Source organism: Danio rerio, chromosome 9, assembly GCF_052040795.2.
Source record: "Danio rerio strain M-AB ecotype USA chromosome 9, GRCz13ab, whole genome shotgun sequence".
NCBI lineage: Eukaryota > Metazoa > Chordata > Actinopteri > Cypriniformes > Danionidae > Danio > Danio rerio.
Genome location: NC_141029.1, coordinates 34,318,713 through 34,342,462, shown reverse-complemented (window position 1 = coordinate 34,342,462; position 23,750 = coordinate 34,318,713). Strand labels below are relative to the sequence as shown.

The 23,750-nt window shown below is 36.1% G+C and overlaps 1 protein-coding gene and 1 long non-coding RNA gene across 4 annotated transcripts in view; both read right to left on the bottom strand.

The window, feature by feature from the left end:
• The window catches only part of LOC141376156 (uncharacterized), an 82,313-nt gene extending 66,460 nt beyond the window's left edge, over positions 1-15,853 (bottom strand). Inside the window, exons 1-2 of one of the 3 annotated variants that reach the window (XR_015499649.1) lie at positions 15,604-15,853; positions 14,597-14,696 (exon numbers count right to left, since the gene is read on the bottom strand). This is a non-coding gene — a long non-coding RNA (uncharacterized LOC141376156). Of the gene's footprint in view, positions 1-398; positions 1,391-1,445; positions 3,274-14,596; positions 14,697-15,603 lie in introns of those variants that run through there. The other 2 variants (XR_015499648.1, XR_015499647.1) reach the window with 2 other exon arrangements.
• Positions 15,854-18,671: 2,818 nt separating this feature from the next.
• The window catches only part of plcl1 (phospholipase C like 1), a 100,379-nt gene continuing 95,300 nt past the window's right edge, over positions 18,672-23,750 (bottom strand). Inside the window, exons 7-8 of the mRNA XM_087268109.1 lie at positions 22,524-22,633; positions 18,672-19,839 (exon numbers count right to left, since the gene is read on the bottom strand). Of these exons, the coding sequence (XP_087124235.1) occupies positions 19,672-19,839; positions 22,524-22,633 (278 nt within the window). The 3' untranslated portion in view covers positions 18,672-19,671. The remainder of the gene's footprint in view (positions 19,840-22,523; positions 22,634-23,750) is intronic.

Here is a 23,750-nt window from a genome sequence, read left to right as displayed (position 1 = left end):
GTATAAATACAGCACTACAACATACAAAAGAGAGGGATCGGCTTAGAAAGTCATTTACCCGTTTATTAATGATGAAAACGAGCCTTTTATACTTTTAATACTTTTACACTATTCTTTAAAATGACAGGGGGCGGTCAAAAGAAACTGACAGTAAAGTCAGAGGAATAAACAGAGAAGTAGGAAGTTTCCGGAACTACGGAAGCTCATTATTTCGTTTAATATTTTCAAACTAATTATTTTTTTTGTTTTTATAAATTCTTTTTATGATTTTAAGGATTTTTATAACCATTCAAGATTTTTTTTTTTAAATCAAACTTTGATGCATCACTTGCTTTTGTTCATATCTAGGACAGTTTTACCTATTAAAGTTTAAAATAATAATGACAAGAGAACATGGGTTGCTCTACAAATATATATTTTTATTATGGCAAGAATAAAAGCAAAAAAAAGCACACTTACTTGAAAATACTTTTTTTTTTTTCAAGATTTGGCCCACTCCACAATTAACACATTACTGTCTAGCAGTCTCTGTCCTTTAATGATAAAAAGGCAATAATGGTATTTATTTATCATCTGGTTCTCTATGATCACGAATCATAAAGATGTATGTACAGTCGTACTGTTTCAGACAAAATGTCTTTAAAGTGGTTAATATTCAACTCAAATTATACGCGGCGCCGCACACACTGTTCGCTAGAGTCTCAAAAAAAAAAAAACATGCAGAAATCATGTTGCGGAACCCAAAGAGAACCTCCACAAACTCCACGATGATGTCACATTCGCCACGCGCACTCAAGTGAACTAGCATACATCGAGTATAAACCAAGCCAAATGGCCGCCGGCGCGTTGTCTCTCATAAATTATAAATATTTTAAAATAGGCACTATCCTTATAAATAAACTGCACAGTTGCAATCTGAACAACTACATTATCCACTAAAAAGCCTCAAAGGTACATTTTGTTGTCCAACAGCAGCAATATTTATCAAACTGGGCGAAGTAATACACAAGGGTGAAGGGTTAAGAGGCTGAACGAGGGCTGATATTTGCAGAATATCGCACAGCTATCAGCCAGTCAGTTTCAAGTACCAGACAGAAGTTGTAAAAATATTACAATGTTTATCACATACTGTAAAAATTGTTTGTTTAAATCCATTTATACCATCTGTTTATACCATCTGAAATGTACGTTTGGGGTACCAGAAATGCCAACGCAATCTCACAGCAATTCGTAACTTTTTGATTAAGTCGCTAATTCGTATGATTTCGTACGATCTAATTCGTACAATTTAGTACGATTTGCTCATCACCCAATGACGATTGGGGTTAGGGGTGGGGCTGGGTGGGTGCCTCCCTTCCTTTTTAAAGTCGTACATTTTCGTACGACTGAACTCGTATGAATTCATATGAATAAGCCACTAAACTGACAAAACATAAAATACTTACATTCCCTCTTGAGATCAGGCTGGAGACGCTTATTGTGCACCACAAAGCATTTGTTGCAGCCCTAAAATTTAATTTGAAAAGTTAAATGAAATAAACTTCACTAAAAGTCAGTGCAACTCATGTCAATTAAACTAGTTTAAAGCATAGTTAAAATTTGCATCATTTAAAAATGAAATGGGTGACACAGATTAAGTGGTTAGCACTGTGGCCTCACAGCAAGAAGGTTGCTGGTTCAAATACTGGCAGTTGGTGTTCATGTGTGGAGTTTGCAGGTTCTCCTCATGTTCGCATGGGTTCCCCCACAGTCCAAAATCATGCACTATAGGTGAATTAGGTAAAATAGGTGAATTGTATGTGTGTGAATGAGTGTGTACGGGTGTATCTCATTACTGGTTTGCAGCTGGAAGGATGTAAAACATATGCTTGATAAGTTGGCGGTTAATTCCGCAGTGGCGACCCCTCATGATTAAAGGTACTAAGCTCAAGGGAAATTATTAAATTAATAAGCAAGGAACACTGAAACTTGATTTGAATAATAACAAAATTATAGGCAGTTCAGAACTCACCAACAGGCTGAGCTAGGCTGTTCTTTGTGGTTGCTTAGACTTTGCTTCATGGTTGTTTGTTTGTGTGCTATAGGCCAAGTCAAAAGATCCCACCCTCTGCTATACTTCCCTCTATATCAGGGGTGTCCAAACTTTTACTATTTAAAAATAACTAGAAAATTTTGCTTTATATTAACTAATAATGTATCATATTTTTACATTTTTACAATAAACATATCTCATTTATATCCGAATGGAGTTCCACTAGTTTTTGCCTCGATTTACTCACCAATGTAGTCTGCAGTCAAGTGACAGTATTTACATTTTTATAAAATCAGATTCATTTACAACATCTAATTGAAACTTTTAATTTCAATTTGTGTTTTTGTAGCTCAGCAATAAAACAAACAAACAAACAAACAAACAAACAAACAAACAAACAAACAAAAAGGTTTCATCAAATTAGAAATGACAATCTCTGATAAAGGGATTTGCCCCAGCCCTCTACATCATTCTCACTCTCTTCTCAGATAGGATGGTGGGCCAAATCAAAGGTTACAATGGGCTAACTTTGGTCTGTGTGCCCTACTTTAGCCGTCTCTGCTCTATATGGATCCAGTCACTCCTGTCATATAGTCAGGCAGAAATCACATCTCCTCAATAAGACACTCAAACTATGTGGGAGGAGTTACACAAAGTTTCTTCAACTAGGTACATGAACAAAGTCTCAAAAATATTACATTTAAAGTACTCAAGCTCTCAAAGATTTTAGTGAAGCATCCATGTTTTATCTCCAGCCTGAACACCCTTGTGTACCAAATGCATCTCCAGCATTTACGCTTTCCAGCGTCTTGAGCATTTATCTAAATGACCGATAATAGCCAGTTACTACATTTAAATCTCTCTGTTCAGTCTCCTTTGTTTTCCTGTTCAGTTTCTTTCTATATTCCTGCCCTTTCTTTCCGCCTCTGCAGACTCCTGCCGGGCCTGGTTTCCTCAGTCCTGTTGGGCTTTGTGTGGTCCAGGCTAGCATGTGTGTGTGTGTGTGTTTGGGAGGGGGCTGAGATTGCTGTAATTACCCAGTCATACCTGTTCATTAAGCGCACAGTTGGACCCTCGCTCATAAGCATTTAGAAACCAATTGAAGCAACGCAGGCCATTAACAACTCCTGCACTATACGAGACGGAGAGCGGGGAAGAAAGAACGAAGAGGAGTCACCATAATGATGAAAGATAAATGGCTGAAAGACATTGTGTGCTAATCACACAAGCCTCTTCTTTATCCCAGCAAGTGATGCTGAGATGCAAAAGAGCAAGAAAAGACGATACACAGAAGAGGGAAGCTGAGAGGCAAATGTGCAGAGAAAGAAAAAAGAGTTGAGTCAAGATAGGATAAATGGTAAACTGATAAGAAGAAGAGAAGAGAAGAGAAGAGAAGAGAAGAGAAGAGGAGAAGAGAAGAGAAGAGAAGAGAAGAGAAGAGAAGAGAAGAGAAGAGAAGAGAAGAGAAGAGAAGAGACAAGGAGAGAAGAGAAGAGAAGACGAGGAGCTAAGAGAAGAGAAGAGAAGAAAAAAGAAGAGAAGAGACAAGGAGAGAAGAGACAAGGAGAGAAGAAAAGAGAAGAGAAGAGAAGAGACAAGGAGAGAAGAGAAGAGATGAGGAGAGAAGAGAAGAGAAGAGAAGAGAAGAGAAGAGAAGAGAAGAGAAGAGAAGAGAAGAGAAGAGAAGAGAAGAGAAGAGAGATCAGAAGAATAAAGAAGAGAAGAGAAGAGAGGAGACAATGAGATAAAATAAGAAGAGAAGAGAAGAGAAGAGAAGAGAAGAGAAGAGAAGAGAAGAGAAGAGAAGAGAAGAGACAAGGAGAGAAGAGAAGAGAAGACGAGGAGCTAAGAGAAGAGAAGAGAAGAAAAAAGAAGAGAAGAAAAGAGAAGAGAAGAGACAAGGAGAGAAGAGACAAGGAGAGAAGAAAAGAGAAGAGAAGAGAAGAGACAAGGAGAGAAGAGAAGAGATGAGGAGAGAAGAGATGAGGAGAGAAGAGAAGAGAAGAGAAGAGAAGAGAAGAGAAGAGAAGAGAAGAGAAGAGAAGAGAAGAGAAGAGAAGAGAAGAGAAGAGAAGAGAAGAGAAGAGAAGAGAAGAGAGATCAGAAGAATAAAGAAGAGAAGAGAAGAGAGGAGACAATGAGATAAAATAAGAAGAGAAGAGAAGAGAAGAGAAGAGAAGAGAAGAGAAGAGAAGAGAAGAGGAGGAGACAAGGAGATAAAATAAGAGAGAAGAGAAGAGAAGAGAAGAGAAGAGAAGAGAAGAGAAGAGAAGAGAAGAGAAGAGAAGAGAAGAGGGGAGACAAGGAGATAAAATAAGAGAGAAGAGAAGAGAAGAGAAGAGAAGAGAAGAAAAAAGAAGAGAAGAAAAGAAAAGAGAAGAGAAGAGACAAGGAGAGAAGAGACAAGGAGAGAAGAGAAGAGAAGAGAAGAGAAGAGAAGAGAAGAGAAGAGAAGAGAAGAGAAGAGAAGAGAAGAGAAGAGAGATCAGAAGAATAAAGAAGAGAAGAGAAGAGAGGAGACAATGAGATAAAATAAGAAGAGAAGAGAAGAGAAGAGAAGAGAAGAGAAGAGAAGAGAAGAGAAGAGAAGAGAAGAGAAGAGAAGAGACAAGGAGAGAAGAGAAGAGAAGACGAGGAGCTAAGAGAAGAGAAGAGAAGAAAAAAGAAGAGAAGAAAAGAGAAGAGAAGAGACAAGGAGAGAAGAGACAAGGAGAGAAGAAAAGAGAAGAGAAGAGAAGAGACAAGGAGAGAAGAGAAGAGATGAGGAGAGAAGAGAAGAGATGAGGAGAGAAGAGAAGAGAAGAGAAGAGAAGAGAAGAGAAGAGAAGAGAAGAGAAGAGAAGAGAGATCAGAAGAATAAAGAAGAGAAGAGAAGAGAGGAGACAATGAGATAAAATAAGAAGAGAAGAGAAGAGAAGAGAAGAGAAGAGAAGAGAAGAGAAGAGAAGAGAAGAGAAGAGAAGAGAAGAGGAGGAGACAAGGAGATAAAATAAGAGAGAAGAGAAGAGAAGAGAAGAGAAGAGAAGAGAAGATAAGAGAAGAGGGGAGACAAGGAGATAAAATAAGAGAGAAGAGAAGAGAAGAGAAGAGAAGAGAAGAGAAGAGAAGAGAAGAGAAGAGAAGAGAAAAGAAGAGAAGAAAAGAAAAGAGAAGAGAAGAGACAAGGAGAGAAGAGACAAGGAGAGAAGAAAAGAGAAGAGAAGAGAAGAGAAGAGACAAGGAGAGAAGAGAAGAGACAAGGAGAGAAGAGATGAGGAGAGAAGAGAAGAGAAAAGAAGAGAAGAGAAGAGAAGAGAAGAGAAGAGAAGAGAAGAGAAGAGAAGAGAAGAGAAGAGAAGAGAAGAGAAGGAGAAGAGAAGAGAAGAAAAGAGAAGAGAAGAGAAGAGAGGAGACAAGGAGATAAAATAAGAGAGAAGAGAAGAGAAGAGAAGAGAAGAGAAGAGAAGAGAAGAGAAGAGGGGAGACAAGGAGATAAAACAAGAGAGAAGAGAAGAGAAGAGAAGAAAAAAGAAGAGAAGAAAAGAAAAGAGAAGAGAAGAGACAAGGAGAGAAGAGACAAGGAGAGAAGAAAAGAGAAGAGAAGAGAAGAGAAGAGAAGAGAAGAGAAGAGAAGAGAAGAGAAGAGAAGAGAAGAGAAGAGAAGAGAGATCAGAAGAATAAAGAAGAGAAGAGAAGAGAGGAGACAATGAGATAAAATAAGAAGAGAAGAGAAGAGAAGAGAAGAGAAGAGAAGAGAAGAGAAGAGAAGAGAAGAGAAGAGAAGAGACAAGGAGAGAAGAGAAGAGAAGACGAGGAGCTAAGAGAAGAGAAGAGAAGAAAAAAGAAGAGAAGAAAAGAGAAGAGAAGAGACAAGGAGAGAAGAGACAAGGAGAGAAGAAAAGAGAAGAGAAGAGAAGAGACAAGGAGAGAAGAGAAGAGATGAGGAGAGAAGAGAAGAGATGAGGAGAGAAGAGAAGAGAAGAGAAGAGAAGAGAAGAGAAGAGAAGAGAAGAGAAGAGAAGAGAAGAGAAGAGAAGAGAAGAGAGATCAGAAGAATAAAGAAGAGAAGAGAAGAGAGGAGACAATGAGATAAAATAAGAAGAGAAGAGAAGAGAAGAGAAGAGAAGAGAAGAGAAGAGAAGAGAAGAGAAGAGAAGAGAAGAGAAGAGAAGAGAAGAGGAGGAGACAAGGAGATAAAATAAGAGAGAAGAGAAGAGAAGAGAAGAGAAGAGAAGAGAAGAGAAGAGAAGAGAAGAGAAGAGAAGAGAAGAGGGGAGACAAGGAGATAAAATAAGAGAGAAGAGAAGAGAAGAGAAGAGAAGAGAAGAGAAGAGAAGAGAAGAGAAGAGAAGAGAAGAGAAGAGAAGAGGGGAGACAAGGAGATAAAATAAGAGAGAAGAGAAGAGAAGAGAAGAGAAGAGAAGAGAAGAGAAGAGAAGAGAAGAGAAGAGAAGAGAAGAGAAGAGAAGAGAAGAAAAAAGAAGAGAAGAAAAGAAAAGAGAAGAGAAGAGACAAGGAGAGAAGAGACAAGGAGAGAAGAAAAGAGAAGAGAAGAGAAGAGAAGAGAAGAGACAAGGAGAGAAGAGAAGAGACAAGGAGAGAAGAGATGAGGAGAGAAGAGAAGAGAAGAGAAGAGAAGAGAAGAGAAGAGAAGAGAAGAGAAGGAGAAGAGAAGAGAAGAAAAGAGAAGAGAAGAGAAGAGAGGAGACAAGGAGATAAAATAAGAGAGAAGAGAAGAGAAGAGAAGAGAAGAGAAGAGAAGAGAAGAGAAGAGAAGAGAAGAGAAGAGAAGAGAAGAGAAGAGAAGAGAAGAGAAGAGAAGAGGGGAGACAAGGAGATAAAATAAGAGAGAAGAGAAGAGAAGAGAAGAGAAGAGAAGAGAAGAGAAGAGAAGAGAAGAGAAGAGAAGAGAAGAGAAGAAGAGAGGAGACAAGGAGATAAGAGAAAAGAAGAAGAGAAGAGAAGAGAAGAGGGAAAAAACAAAGAAAAGAGAAGAGGATGAGAAGATATTTATGAGATGATGAAGAGAAGACAAAAAAGAGAATAGAAGATGGAAACGAGAAGAAAAAAGAAGAGGATGAGAAAATGAAGATATTGAAAGGAGAATATACAAGATTAAGAGAAAACAAAAAAAGAGAAGAGGATGAGAAAGAAAATGAGGATGATGAAGAAAAGAGAATATGAAGGTAAAGATGAAGAGAAGAAAATAGAAGAGGATGAGAAGATAAAGAGAAGGGAGAGAAGACAAAAAAGAGAAGAGAAGAGAGGATGAAAATGAAAAAGAGAAGAAAAAGGATGTAAAAATGAAGAGGATGAAAGGAGAATATGAAGGAGAAGATGAAAAAGAGAACAGAAAAGAAGAGAAGAGCATGAGAAGAGGATGAGAAGGAAAAAGGGAGAGGATGAGAAAATGAAGATGATGAAAAAAAGAAAATATGAAGGTGAAGATGGAGAACCAAGGAAAAACGAAGAAAAGAGAAAGGGATGAGAAGATAAAGAGGAGGAAGAGAAGACAAATAAAGAGAAGAGATGAGAGGAGAAGATGAAAAAAGAAATGAAGGAATAAAGATTAAGAAAAGAGAAGATGAAGATGAAAAGAAGAGAAGACAAAAAAGAGAAAAGGATGGAGGATGAAGATGAAGGTGAAGAAAAGAGAATATGAAAATAAAGAAGAGAAGATGGAAAAGAGAAGAAAAGAGAAAATGATGAGAAGATGAAGAGGAGGATGAAAAAAGAGAAGTGAAGCAAAGAGAATGAGAAGAGAACGAGAGGTGCACAAAGAGAAGAGAAGACAAGAAGAGAAGAGAAGAGAAGAGAAGAGAAGAGAAGAGAAGAGAAGAGAAGAGAAGAGAAGAGAAGAGAAGAGAAGAGAAGAGAAGAGAAGAGAGTCATGTGTAGTACAGCAGAAGTGAAGGGCGAGAAGAGAAGAGAAGAGAAGAGAAGAGAAGAGAAGAGAAGAGAAGAGAAGAGAAGAGAAGAGAAGAGAAGAGAAGAGAAGAGAAGAGAAGAGAAGAGAAGAGAAGAGAAGAGAAGAGAAGAGCAACAGAAGAAGTGAGAGTCATGTGTAGTACAGCAGAAGTGAAGGGCCAGAAGAGAAGAGAAGGTAAATGACTTTGACAGGAGCATAATGAATCATGAGTGTGTGAATGAGAGTGATTATGATACAATGGCTCTCAGTGTGTTGTCTGATTGCACAGGTATCCTCTCATCAGTCCACAGGGCTCAGTCTCACACACACAATTACACATACCAAACAACTCCACTCTTCCTTACGCTTAAACAATGGCCAATGATTTCACATCATCAGACATCATCTCACTCCTTTAAAAACCTCTTTAAATGTGACTGCTGTTTCATAGAGGGCAGCGCTTGACCCGTCAGTCAGCTCTCAACTTCACATAACCAAATATAGAATATGGCTTTGAAAGCTTTATATGAATGGACAGGGACTATATTGTATAAGGAAGACTGACTAAATTAAACTGAAAAAAAAAATAGAGTTTTCTTTGTTGTGGGTGAACTGTTCATTTAGTAAAAATTCATTAATGTTATTATTTACTTGTTTACAAAACATTATGACTTTTGTGGTTTGCAAAAAAATGGTGACATTAAAAAAAAAGATTTTAAATAGCCTAAATATATCCGCATGTTTTCTAAAAACATACCACACATTGAATTGCTGTGTAAAAAAAAAGAAATGAAAATATTATTTATGGAAAATTCTGACATCCAGCTTCGCTCATTTAGGGTATTGTTTGAATCTCAAGCTTAACGAATTCAATCAGTTCAGAAGTTGAAGGCTATCAATGTATAACAACTTAGAACAATTATATTTTAACATTAATCCAGAACATTTTTATATTGAAAGACATTTTTAATAATTTCTGACAAGTTTCAGTCATGAATATACTGTACTGTACACTGTTCCAGTTACTATGACCATTTATGTGAAGCTGCTTTGACACAATCTACATTGTAAAAGCGCTATAAATAAAGCTGAATTGAATTGAATACTGTATATCTATATTTTTATATCAGCTCAATCAAAGGTAAACACTGACTACGTTTAGACATACAGTAAGTAATAGAATCATTTGCCTAAGATTTAGGCGTTTACATAAGTTGCGTTTTGAATGTTATTTTCATGAGCCCGTTTCACATGTTATAGCACATAATTCGATTAACGTCATTGCGTCACAGTAATTTTGGGTGTTTTATTCTTAATTTGTCGACTTTAAATGCAGTTTGGCACTTTTACTTTCATTCAGAAATATTTCATGCTTGCCCCTGTAATAAACAAGATATTGGATGTGAGTATGAACTGCTGGAAGAGTGTAGTTTTAATGGAATTTGATACCATATGGTGTATGGGGAAAAACCCTTCGCATTTCATAATGCATGTGTCTGTTGACCTGTTGACTCAGTAGATGCAGAGAATAGTGTCAGACAGCTGTGTTTGTAGACTATCTTCCACATGTCTTAATTCCATTTCTGTTTAGTTCAATGAAGACTTTAGTCAGATTAAATTCATCAGAAATCGCTGTTTATATGGTAGACTCTTAATCAGAGTAATGTCTTAATCATGTTAAAATCAGAATATTGGTGTCCATGTAAATGTACTGTTTGTGCAGTGTCTGAACTCAAAAAATGGACTGTAATGAAAGACATGACATGATGCATAACATTAGAAGCATTCAAATTCACATTCACATTCTGATCTGGTTCATTTCTAAGACTGTGAACAAACCTGCACATCTTTCACCATTCCTATAGTGATTCTGTCAAATCAAGATTGCAGCAAGTTTAGTCCCTATTTAATCATAGCATTATGATGTGTAATGGTCAGTCAAATCATAAGTAAATGAGGAAGACACATTTCTATTTACCCCAGGTCCATTAGTTTGCCCAATTCTGACCACTTCCATGACTTCTTATTGAAAAGGGTCTATCAGTAGACACGTGTATCTTTTTTTATTTTACAATCATATATTTTGAAATAACCTCATGCAATTTACTGCAAAAAGAGAAAATGTAAAAATACTGTAGACAGCACCAGTTGTGATGGCTGTAAAAGTGTTCAGAATGCTGTGGGTTTGTGTTAGAAATAGGACGTTTAAGAATTTGAGCCCCCAAGAACTTAAAAGCAACACATCCCTTAATAATTAAGAGTTGCGTTAGTGAGCAAAGAGGAGGCATGTCTTTATTGGCTTTTTGAATGAATCTATATTTTGAAATCAATGTGGAAGTAGCTAAAGTGGACAAAACTGGAGCAGTGTTTGAATTAGTGGATTAACGTTTGTCAGCATTGAGATCTAAGATATAAGGGGTCTGTTCTTCGTACATGGATTACTCAGTTAGCTGGATTTAGTTATTGACTATTTGACACGATCCAGGATCGTTTCATTTTTCTTAAATCATCTGAGAGTTGTTATCATAGCAACAGTTCTGGTAGCTTAAACCTACTTCATTTAATTTAGACAGGATTAGATCGGGTCAGTTCAAACAAAAATAATACTGAAAGTGTGTACCAAATGCTGATATTTTCTTACAGTATATATATATATATATATATATATATATATATATATATATATATATATATATATATATATATATATATATATATATATATAAATTAAACTTTTGCAATCTGCACTCCTGGTTCAAAGAGAAATGCCACCTGGTTCAAAGAGAAAAATTATTGATATGAACTTTTTAGATACAAATGCTTACATGCACAATATTCGACTTATTAAAAAAAAAAAAAAAAAGGATAATAATTTTTGCAGTCATGCACGTGTTTTGACCACTAATATGCCAGTGATTTGATGCTTCGCAAAAGTTGCAGACACCTTTACCGATATCAAAATGCTTTTTAGATGCAAAATTAATTTAAACAGTTATTCCTTACGCCGATTAAAAAACTTGAGTAGGCCTATAAGCTACTATAATAAAGAAAATCTTCTCTAAATGTAGAACTAAATACATTGATATACATTGATATGCATTGAAATAGATGATGAATACTTTTCTTGACACAAGAAAGTGTAAAGCCTGCAGCTCACAACAAATGTGGAAAGCTATTGCGTGTCATATTTAACAAACCGTTTGCTGCTAATTTGATGTAATTTTGCTCACATAATTACATATTAATCGGATGATGTCATTAAGCCGCTGTGGTGTCAGCCAATCGTTGCATTGCTGATCATGATTTCGATGATCGATAGATCTGTCCTTCACAACACAAACATCAGTTCATCCAGACATTTTATAATCTGATTCACGAGATCAGTTATCAAGATTAAAAGATGCAGGATCTGCCAAACCATCTTAGATCAATTAAGCGAGGTGCGAAGAACGGACCCCAGGTCAACAAAAATGAATTTTCCCAGGCAGCAAAGAAATCTGGCCCAGATTTGACATAAAGCTGGCACAGCAGGCATTCATCCAGACATACAGCATGTGGGTCTAACATGGCCTGTGGTTGGCAAAGTTTGCATCATCTTTAAGGCAGCACGTAAGATTTGGGCAAGATGTAAAGTGTAGTATTTGGCCCAGATGATAAAAATTTTCATGGGCACTTAAGTTTGACCTGTCTTGACCCACATTAAACATTATTTTTAAGTAAAGAAAAAAATTCTACCAATCAGGTCGCTTTGAGAAAAAGCTTGCCCATAGTGTGCCTTAAGTGCTCTGCTTCTTAAGTTAATCATTTTCATTGCAACCATGACACACCAACCTATCTGGCCCAGTTCAGGCCCAGTTATGGGTTATTAACTTGGCAGAAGCTTTACCCAGATATGGTCCATGTTTGACCCTTGTCTGGAAGCCAGACTTGGTCCAGTCACGTACCACAATTCACTGTGGCATGTGGGCCAAGCAAAACCTAATTGTGTGGACCAGAGCTGGGCCACAGAAATGTTGATATGTGGATTGTTAGCAAGTGTAAAAAGGCCATGGATGTTCCTCCTAGTGGTAAGACTCCCAGGATATTTCCAGAAGTTCTAAATCATGTCATGTCTACATTCAATAGTGCAGTACTTGAAAGCGTACAGAAAGGATAGTTTTAAAAAGAATCTGACATAGAGGAAAGCTAGTTAATAATGCACCATATCTCCAAGAGGAAACGCAAATGCAGGAAAGAAACTTTATCCGACAAACTTTTCAATCATGCCTCATCAGTCCTCCTGTGCCATCTTTAATACAGCTCAGATAATGGCGTTGGTAATTGGTCACAGCGCGCTAGATTGGGAGGAAACATGCCGCGCTATTGTGCCCGTGCCTTTTGTTGTGGTTAAAAAGAGGGGAAAAATAAGATGCAATTTAGACACTTTTAAGAGGTGATCATTTCTCGTGCTTTTTTTCCTCTTCTCCGCCAAAATCATAGTGAAATTGCTGCCTCAGGAAGACTGTAATTAAACTCAAAGTGGCTCTCCTCTGAGGCGCACGCCAGGCTAAAATTAACAGGGCCCTATTAGCGCTGGGAAGCACGGCGTCATCATTGGTGAGCGCCTTTGGCAAAGAAAAACGTCCCAGCGTTCTGACTTGCTGTGAGAATCCTGACAAAAACACGACAAGCTCCAGCTGCTAATGGCTAGCTGTTTTAACGCTAGCTGTGTCAAAGATTTGATTGCTTCACTGCTGTTAAGTAAAAGTCATGCCGAAGACGTTGAGCATTACTTAAACTTTCCTTTAAGGTCTGAATTAACTGTACTACTCAAGATGCTGTACATTAATACAATCACTTCTATAGAGAGCTTCTTTGAAGAAGGCTAACTCCAAACATCAAAAATGGGCTGTTTTTGACCCCGCTGTGGCCATTATAAGAGCCTCAGAGTGTCCTAAATGTGTTTCAGGAGTGATGAATGTCTTAGCCAGACTCTCATGGCCTCAGGCAGGATCAGACAGCAGATCTGCGCATGTTCTTCATACAAAACCAAAAGCATGCAGATGTTCTCTGCATTAAAGGTTGGCAGCTTGTCATTTCACCTGTTCGCTTCACACAACATTACATGTTCTGACATCTGTTCCTGCGGGATACATGAGCAATACCACACATGCAGCACTGCGATATAGATGTATATCAGTACTGAGAGTGTGATACTGCATTTAAACAACAGTTTAACCGCATAAGTGTGAAAATAAATATAAAAACAATCACAGAGCATCTCAAAAACCTATTTGTGTAATCTATTTATTGCCATCTAAAATCCATTGCTAATTCAAAATTGTCACTTTTGGACTAGTATTTTAATTAATTCCTTGCATCGCGTACAGTATAGAGTAATGCAGTGTAGAGTAATTCCTTGCATCATGTCTTAATGATGAAAAATACAGAGGATCTTGCTCACAGATCAAGATTATAATGCTGAATGGCATAAACATCTGTCTACAGAGTTCTGTCTGTACTTCTCTGCCGCATCCAGATATTCACTAACGTTAACCGCATAAAAGCCAAATCAAATCAAACACTAGATTGCAATATAGTAAAACTACTGTACATACAGCAATACAACATGCAAATGAGTGACATTAACTTGTGATTCACTGTACCTTAATTTCTGTATTGGATTAGCAGTAGTTAAAATGTCCCAGGAAGAGATTGAAGAAGAGGTTAACATTAAACAATATAAAGATGGAGAAGATAACAGATGATTGCGAACAAATATTGCCGTTAGATAAAGCCAAAAATAATTATATTTCATATGTAACCATTATAGAGGCATACTTAAAACTCCAGAATATGTCTGTCTGAACCTCCCATCACTACTACTTTGAAATCACTAAAACACATTTTCAAATAAACACTATCCTTAGAAAAAAAAACACATATTTAAAATCTAAACAATTACTTTCCCACCCAAAAGAAATATCAAAAATGTGGTCCAACTGTTACATTATTTTTCAAGCTATATGTTTTGTTCTCTGCTTGGCACAGTGCTGCGGGTGAAGTGATATACAGGTGAAGAGGCTGGGTCAGTGCTGGTACTAATAGATTATAGCACAACTTTCAGCCAATCAGATTCAAGTACCAGAAATCACTGTTGTATAAATGTCTGGAAAAACTCAGTGCCACAATGTAATGAGCTGAGACCACACAGCTTATGCTTTAGTCCTCATATTTTATTGTTATTTTTTAATTATTTAAATAGCAATTAACCCAATGCTGGTTCATATTTGACCCACACACTCTAATAAAATAAAATAATGTTGACAAACTATTCTAAAAGAGCCAGAAACCGATAAAACAATCCCATCCTGCTTTATGTTACATACAGTATAATGAACTACTAAAACTAAAATCAATAATGTCATATGCATTGCGATTATATACAGTATCAAAATATATATTAAAGTCTATTTGCATTGTTCTTAGCCATATCACTAAACCTAACCTTTATCATATCTCTAAATATTAAAGAATTGTATTTTTAATACAATGCAAACAAACTGATACATATATCCTATGTTACAATTAAACTTTCTGATGCAAATTTTCACTTGTTATCATTGCTTTATTTCTATTCTGTTTTCTTTTTCCAATGAACACCCTGTTAGAATGTGATGCGAATATTCATTTCTCACCATAATTCTGTCACTGTCTCCACCAAGAGGTAATTCTGATAACAACAGGATACAGTTGGTCATTGAGCCACAATGGGTTGCCTGGTTGATGGCAGCCAACCTGTATTAGAAATTAGGGAGAGATTAGGTTTCACCAGATTTGAAGCTTTCCTAGTTACAGTGTAATTGTAGATTTAACATTACAGAATAATATTAATAAACAAGAGTTTATAAAGTTAAGGATTGAAATTTGATATGTGCTTATTTTATGTAATTATGAAAAATGTGTTGTTATCACTGTAGTAAATGCATGTAACAACAACAAAGAAAACTTAAGATAATTATTATTATTACTACTGATAGTAGTAATAGAAATAGAAATAGCAATAGTAATAATAATAATAATAATAATAATAATAATAATAATAATAATGCAAATTTTATTCTTACCTTTGGTCTAACAAACTCTGAAGAAGTTTGAAGCAGCCATTTCATCAAAATATTATCAAATGCATAAGACCCTAAAATCAATATAATACAATTTGTACAATAAATAATAATAATAATAATAAACGATAACAGTAATAAAACTTTATTCTGCAATCTCATTAATTAACATGATTTAAATAAAACTAATAAAAAACATAAAACTGTCAATTTTATTACAAATTACTTTTAGGGAAATCGACTTTATTTAATATAGATGTAGATGCATTCGTTTGTATGTTGAACCTACCCTGTTACATTACCAAATATTACTATGTAGGCTATATTAATATACGCACATTAATTAAGTACAACCACTCAAAGTTAATGTGTGATAGTAAGCCTAATAATAAATATTTGTAATCAAATATTCACTCGTTTTCTATCGTCTTAGTCTCAATTTCAGAGGTCGCCACAGCGGAATGAACTGCCAATTACACCAGCATATGTTTTACGAAGTAGATGTACTTCCAGTCGCAACCCAGCACTGGAAAACATCCATACACTCATTCACACACTACGGACAAGTTCATTCAATTCACCTGCACCGCATGTCTTTGGACTGTAGGAGAAACCGGAGCACCCAGAAGAAACACACTCGAAGACGGGGAGAACATGCAAACTCCACACAGAAATGCCAACTGTCCCAGCTGAGAATCGAAGCAGTGACCCTCTTGCTGTGAAGGTCAAATGAGCCACCGTGCTGCCCTATAATCAATTATCATGATAGAAGGAATATGCGTGAGACTTGAAGAATCCTCTGACTTTAAAGGCATGAAACCACTCCACCTGCTGGATAAATTCGATATTTTCTTTGGTTAATATGATTGTTGATAGCTACTGTTTCCATACAAAATAACATTAAGCATGCTATTAGCAAACAGACCTAAAAGCAAGCCATTAAGTGAATAAAGAGCTCCGGGAGTATTGATAAGTCAACAGTTGGGTAAACAGAAGACACGGCAGTCAGTAAAAGATAGCTTTATTTAGTCTGGGGCACATCTGTGTTACATCAACTTGTTAATGTTATAAAATACAAACCATCATTTCAAAATAAAAGCAGTGTCGCTTTGAAGTTTACTCTGTTTAATGCACGCTTGTCACCTTTAATAAATATTCTTTGTTTGTACAAGAACAACAACTGCTAACAATAATGCGACAAAACAATATTTTAAACAATATATGTCATTTCTGAGAGTCAGAGGAAAGGCAGACACAACAAACGCACAGTAACCACGCATTTGGAAGAAGAAGAAAAAAAAAGGTAATTAAGACAGCTGGATTAATGCTCCTCATTAGACTAGTCATTATGTTTAACATCAAACACCAGAGTATTATTGCACGGTCTGAGATGTTGACCACTACCTAATACTGCAGGAATCAATAGACCCCTCCAAACGGATTGCTCTGTTTAGTTTAAAGTGCACCTCAATGGGGGTTAGTTTTGCTCGTCATAGAGCCTTTCGGGCAGTGACACATTATATTTGTATCCGATTGCTCATAAGAGTAATTGTACTCGTCTAAAGTGAGACAACTCACTTGCATGTCTGATTGGACACGTCTCAAGAGCCATCGAAACCCAAACAGAAAGCTAATACTGTGAACGGGTATTCATTATTTAGATTTTGGCCCCTTTACAGGTACACAGATCCATAAGAGAGAAGGTCTAGGAGGAGAAAAAAGGTATGGAAGGACATTGGGGACAAAATCTGTAGATGAAATGAATGAAATTTAATTGTATTTCAAAACGTACAGTTTGATCACTTTGAGGGGAGAAATTCTATTAAAGGTAATATAAAGTCTGATGCTGCATAAAGGCATGGCAGTATGTTATGATATAGATATTAAAGGGATAGTTCACGCAAAACTGAAAATTCTGTCATCATTTACTCTACTTTATCTTGTCATTAACCTGTTTGAGTTGCTTTCTTTTTGCTTTTTTTGCTCAACACAAAAGAAGATATTTTGGAAAATGTCGGAAAACAGTAACTATGAACTTCAATAGTATTTATTTATTTATTTATTTTTATTTTATTAATTTTATTTATTTTTTGTCCAATGAAAGTTAAAGATTACAGGTTTCTAACATTTTCCTAATTTGTGTTTAGCTAAAAAAAGGGAACTCAAAGCATTGGAACCACCTGAGGGTGAAAAAAATGATTATTACATTTAAATTTTTGGGTGAACTATCCCTTTAAGTCTGATATTTGTACTACTTATTGTACAACTAACTTACAATAAATGGCCACTGGATACTAGATTTTGCTATATCAACAATAAACAAATGATCAAATGTATTACTTTATTTAAATAGCTACAACAATAACCTGATTCTGAATCATTGGTATGCTTTCAGTTTACAAAAGTTATTGTTTGCAGATGCAAAGTTCACTGTGACAATTATCTAAAGAACTCCATGTTTAGGAATAGGAATCACCATGAATTATGGATCATAATCCAGCAATTTGCCAAGCAAGTTTATTTGCATTACCCGCCATGATTGATTTAAACCCACATTTTGCAGGTTGGTTGGTTTAATTTCAGATCCTGATCCCAAAATTTAATTGAGTTACATATACAAATATAATCTTAAATACAAGCAATTTCCTTGGATTGTGTGCTTGTTGCATAGTCAAACAGTGTATGCTGACCTGATCAAATTTCACAGGTTTCGCTTTTGGCCCTAATGGCCTTCCATACAAGGGTAACTGTTACTAATGCACATAGGCTATTATAAAGGAGACAATTAGGCTTGTAGCTTAACGCTATGCTATATCTACTATTCTTTTCTATAGAAATTGACAATTGATTGTTCACTTTTCGGCAAACAATTTTTTAAGGAACACTTTAGGAGTCAGTACACATTCAGTTCAGACATGTACACACATGAACAAAGTCAAATAATAGGCCTGGACCAGACAGAAAAGAAAGATATCGGGCACAAATTAAACAAAGAAGCAAATAAATACATTAAAAAAGAGTGAAGAGTGCTGAGTAGAGTAAAAAAAAATAGAGTAAAAGACAAGACAGGTCAACAGGAAGTGCTTGTGTGGAATGTTATGCTTTGCTCTGGTCCCATTCATTATCGATTTGCACACACATTCACTGTTGTGAATATCTAATGCTCATTTTGGTCTGCTAAAATAAAGGTTTGACATCAACCAATAGTCAGGTTTGTTTAAAAGCAACTGCCCGAATCGATCGGGCATTCAACTGGTCACATTCAGAACATGTACTGAACCACTGAAACTTCATCTCGCACACATTTACATTAGCACCCTCGCACATGTACAGTCACATATGCACACAATGTATAAACACTTCTACTTATCTATTATAAGAAAAATAATATATATATACTTTTCCAATCTCAAATATCTAATTTCTGTTACTCTGTTAACGTGAAAAGAAAAGGTGCAAACCTCAAAACTAGACTATTGTAAGTGTATCTGATGGCAGTAGACAAATGCTGCCAATGTTTTCCTTGCCTATCACAACACTGACAAGTGTTACACAATGAAAGTTGTAAAACGGTTTACACTTTAGATCTACTTTAGTCCTCTTAGTGCTTAAAGCTGTTAAGAGTTATTTATTTTCAGACATCCAGCAAAAATTCTTGCAATGTTTAATATAATTTTCTCTTCGTTATGATGTGATGACAACCACATCAATGGATATAGTTTCCATTCAGAAGCTACTATCCAACCAAGCCAAGGAAAGTATGTTGGAACTGATCTCACACTTGACCCACTGATTTCTAACATTGTTCTTGTTCCAGGTGCTGAACTCTGCACGTACAACAAGCATATGTGGTGTAATCGGTACTCCACATCCCATTGAGCAACAGGCTCGGTTAACACTGTTAGGGAGCACTGATCTGTATTTTAACAGCGACTTCTTGAGTTCATTCTGCATTGTTAATGAGCTGAAAATGATCTGTGGTACTGGTGAAGATGGAGGACAAGGATATGGTTCCCCCTGACAGAGAGGCACCAGAAATATCTCATCCACACTGAGCTGGAGAGGGCTCAAGGCAGAAACGATGCTGTCCTGCTGGTGGACGCCACCTGTCAATCAACTTGATGACAGAACAGAGGGAGAGCGAGCCCTGGAGGTGATGCAGACCAACGGTAGACCCTCAGAATAAGGTTCTGAAATGTGTTTGTGCTAACCTGAGTAAACAAACCTCACGCTTTGGTGGCTTAGACGGGAACTAGAAAAAAAAAACTGATGGGTCTTTGTATTCGAGTATTTTGCTCTCTGAAATGCTCCATCTTCTCTTGATGTTTCTCCTTTTTAGCTTGTGAGGTGTTCCACATTAAACAATCACAGGAATATTATTTATTCCAGCCAAATCTTGTTTACATCAGTCATCTTATATCACAAAGGAATTTGCTTCAATTCCTCTTACGTCCTTCATTCAGCATGTCTTGATAAGAACATTCCTTATTTTGTCCTCAAATAACCTCAAGCACCCGCTTCAATAAAAGGACCTCGTCCATGTTATCATCTTTCCTACTGAGACACTGATACATCTCTCTGTTCATCATTCAACCATTCATTCACCTATGAATAAATGCTCTCTCCGTCTCTCTGCATTTCTCTTGGGCTCAGATGCGTCCGTTTCCGTGGCTGCTGCCGCGTCTGGAAGACAGGCCGTGAGAGGTGTACTGACCGTCAGAGGTCACAATCAGGCCGGACGCTTCACAGGCCAATGCAAGTTGCCTTAACGTATCCAAAGCATCTATTTTAGCACTACGCAGGAGATCACACTGACCCTAAAAAAATTAAAGAGAGAGACTTGGATTACATAATAAATACAATTGCTGCATGAGTCTGTTTATTGAGCATAAAGTATAAATTATGTCATGTGTAAAACGAAGACTTTTTGAAGAATTTCAAACCATACTCTATTTGAGAACATTGAGAACATATGAAGATTTCAGATGCAAAAACTCAAAAAGCCACCTGAAATTTCTTTCTAAAATGAGATTTTTTAGGCTCCTGTGTGTAGGTTCAGTAATAACACATCTATAGCAAAGAATAAGTCCTTTTTATGATATTTAAAGTTAAATATCTATCTAAATAATCAAAGGAAGCTAAGAAAAATTATAATTTTCGATAGAAATTTCAAATAGCAAACATTTTTGCATCTGAATTCGAACACAGGCACTTGACATACTGTATGCAAAGTAGAAAGATGTATCCTTGTGCACTTTCTGTTTCCTTTACAGACGATATGAGTGATATTTCAGTCTTTCAGTCTGCACGCTGAAAAAACTGCCCAGTGAGTGTGTGACTAAATCATGATTCATTCAGGAACAAAACAATGGACTGTCTTGGAATGAGTAACTGAATCATTCACTTATTCAAAAACATTAATTCATCCATGAATAAAGTGGAGGAATAAATACTTTCAGTAACACTTTCTATGAAGCCCATCCTCATAATGAATTATAGCTCTAAATTTAATTATTTGCCCAAAAATGTAGTGCAAGTAGAGAAAGAGTCTGTTGTAAATATAACTCAAAGTATGAGTAAAAAGTAGACCTTTTAAAAGTACTAAATAATGAGTAGTGAGTATTACGTTGTGAAAGTCTGATGTGTTTACATGCAGTTTGTGCATGTGTGTGAAAACGTAACATTCTGTAGTGCATTTAGTTATTGTTTGTTAAGTCCATTTGACAATTTTAGTCATTATACATTAGGCATCCATCATCTTCTCATCAGTGACATGCATCTAAACAGTCCTTGGGTCATGGCGTGTTATGGTTTTAGACATCTTCTTGGACACTTTTAATGCTTCCAATCGATTTGCTGCTTTTAAAAAGATCCCAATGTCTTGAGGTTGTTCTGTATGATGAGATTTAGTTTCCATGTGCGATTTGATTGGACAAGAATCAGTGATTTTTCTACTCAGCCAATACAAGAAAAAATATTAAAATATTAATGCAGGTTGAAGGAAAGTAGTGGAGTAAACGTACTGATACAGCACTAAAAATGTACTCAAGAGAAAGTAAAAGTACACATTTTTATAACTACTTAATAAATAACAATTCATAAGAAAAAAATACTCAGTTACAGTAATCTGAGTATTTGTAATGTGTGCTTTACACCACTGTTTATAGTAAGGCATAACAATTCTATAAATCCATCTATTTAGACAACAAAACCTATACTGTATTATAATGACAGTTATAGCTACATTTAAAGTAGTGTTATTAATACTTGATGCATTAAATTTTTTAATAAAAAAGAATCCTAGAAATTTGCATCCTATTTTCACTTTATTTAAAGCAGTAAGTGATATATTTATACAGGTTAGTAACTGTATTGAGACTCAAAATGAGTATTATAAGACAGCGGTTTTGCAGCATTGTTAACTTGCTAATTAGTCTTTGTATAGTAAAATAAAGTTTTAACATTAGACTGTATCTTTAAAAACACAATCATGACTAATTAATACTAATAAATCAGTGTATAATGTGATATTAACATGTATATTAAAAAAAATAATGTATCACTTAAATAAGTATTAATAACACGGCTGTAAATGGAGATTAACTGCTATCAAAAAGTAGTATATCTTTGTTGTATCTTTATAGATGAATTTATGGGATTGCTAAGCTTGATTATAAATGATTATTCTCAGAGCTGTAATTCATTGTGAGCATAGGCTTCATAGAATGTGTTACCATGGTTTCTAAACCAGAAATTTAACATTATTTTAGTTTGAAGACTCACAAACTCGGATTGTTGAGATTCACTACATTATTTAATGGGGAAGCAAAAGTCACTAACTGACAATGTGTTGTCTAAAATGTTATTACATATTTATTCTTTAATATGTTATAATACTTGCAATACAAGACTATCCGGCAGCCTGTTTATTCCTGCGATATTAAAAGAAAGCTGACAATGACCATAAAACACAAATGTTTATACTTTAAAGCTTCAAGAAAAAAACTAATAAAACTAAACCAATGTTTTAAAGTTTGCTCCCTTGAATATTTGCCCTTAAACATTTTTTTACTTGTACATGACAAATAATTTATTGACCTAAACTCTACAACGACAGCAACTATTAATAAAAACCAAACAACGAGACATGGAAAACATTAGATTTTTAATAACTACTATGTAATAAACATACCAAATAGCTTTAATGGCAATGCTGCTTGTTTTATAGTCCCATGTGTGAGGTAGATGCTGCCACATAATCTTTTAACCCATAAACTATGTAAACATCAGATGGAAGCAGAACATGAATTTACATTCAACTGCAGACTCCCAAACCCTGAGAGAGGCCTGAGAAGTCCACCACACACGCTGTATTTATAAGGTCAAACAACTTACAATTGGGAGATAGAATTTCAAAACAACAGAAGCCCTTTTCCTACTTGTCTAAATGCAGAGCATCATTCAAAAACTCGAAGGTATTTGAGGGCATTGTTTTATTTACCTTCAGCACCGTGATGTTCCAGGCAAAACTTTCCACAGCTTTACTCTGTTTGCGACCCTTCAGATTCTCCTTTTCTCCTAACCTGGGCAGATCTTCATGAAACACCATTCCTGCAAGGACATATGATTAGAAAACAAGCGCTTGTACACATAAGCAAATTAAATATTTATCGCTCCATCTTCTTTTTTTTTTTCAAGGTAACGATTTTCGAAATGCCATTTAAGGTGCGATGAAACTTCTGAAGGAACCGAGCTGCCAAATAATGGATGATATGTACTCATTCGTCCCCCTGGTTAGATAATATTATGCTTCCCTTGATGAATTTTGGCATGGCCTCTGCAAGCTGCTCTTTCATTTCTAATCTGCGATGTTGTCTGTACTCGCTCGCTCTCATTTCATCAATATTCCCTCATAAGGGCATGAAAACAGTATTTTGACCTTGGTGTCCTAGAAATGTTCAAGTGGGCATGAACAACATGTGTAAGAGAGATAATGAGACTATTGAACTATTTAAACTGAATTCTTCAGTGGGCCCACTAAAATGATCACTGTAAATATAGTTTCTGCCAAAGTCCTACAAAAAAACCACGGCAAAATTTTTGTTTAAGTACTGTACCAATGCTCACTATTAAAGGTGCTGTATGTAAGTGTTTGACTCTTTTAAAGCATAAAAATACCATAATATGCTTGCAGAAATTTAAGAAACATACTAATGCCTAGTTCAGACTGCGTGATTTTAGCCCCGATTTTGGCTCGCCGACAGGTTTTGAGAAATCGCAGACAAATGCCTGAAATCACAGGCAAATCGGTGCTCGTGCACGTGAGTGACAATCACACAGTATGAACTTTCAAAGACGCGATCTGAGAGAACCGCCATTAAGTCGCCGACGCATGAGATACTTGGCGTGCTAAATATCTGGAGCTGTCGGCGATTCAAATCATGCCGTGTGATTTGAGTTTTGACTGAAAATAACATCAGCCATCGCCTATAGCCAATGAGAGAGCAGCATTCACTAGCGTGTGCTTGTGTGTATACCTGCTGCAGGCCAGCGGGAGACTGGGGGAGAAATTAAAAATCGCTCTTTTTCGGTTTATTTGGACCCACGAAATGGAGGAAAAACTAGTAGAGATTTGACAGGACTCAGGGGCAACCGTGTCTGTTTGACGTTTCATACAGAAAGAAATTAGTTTATTATCAACGTTGAGGAGAAATGGCTAATTCCCTTT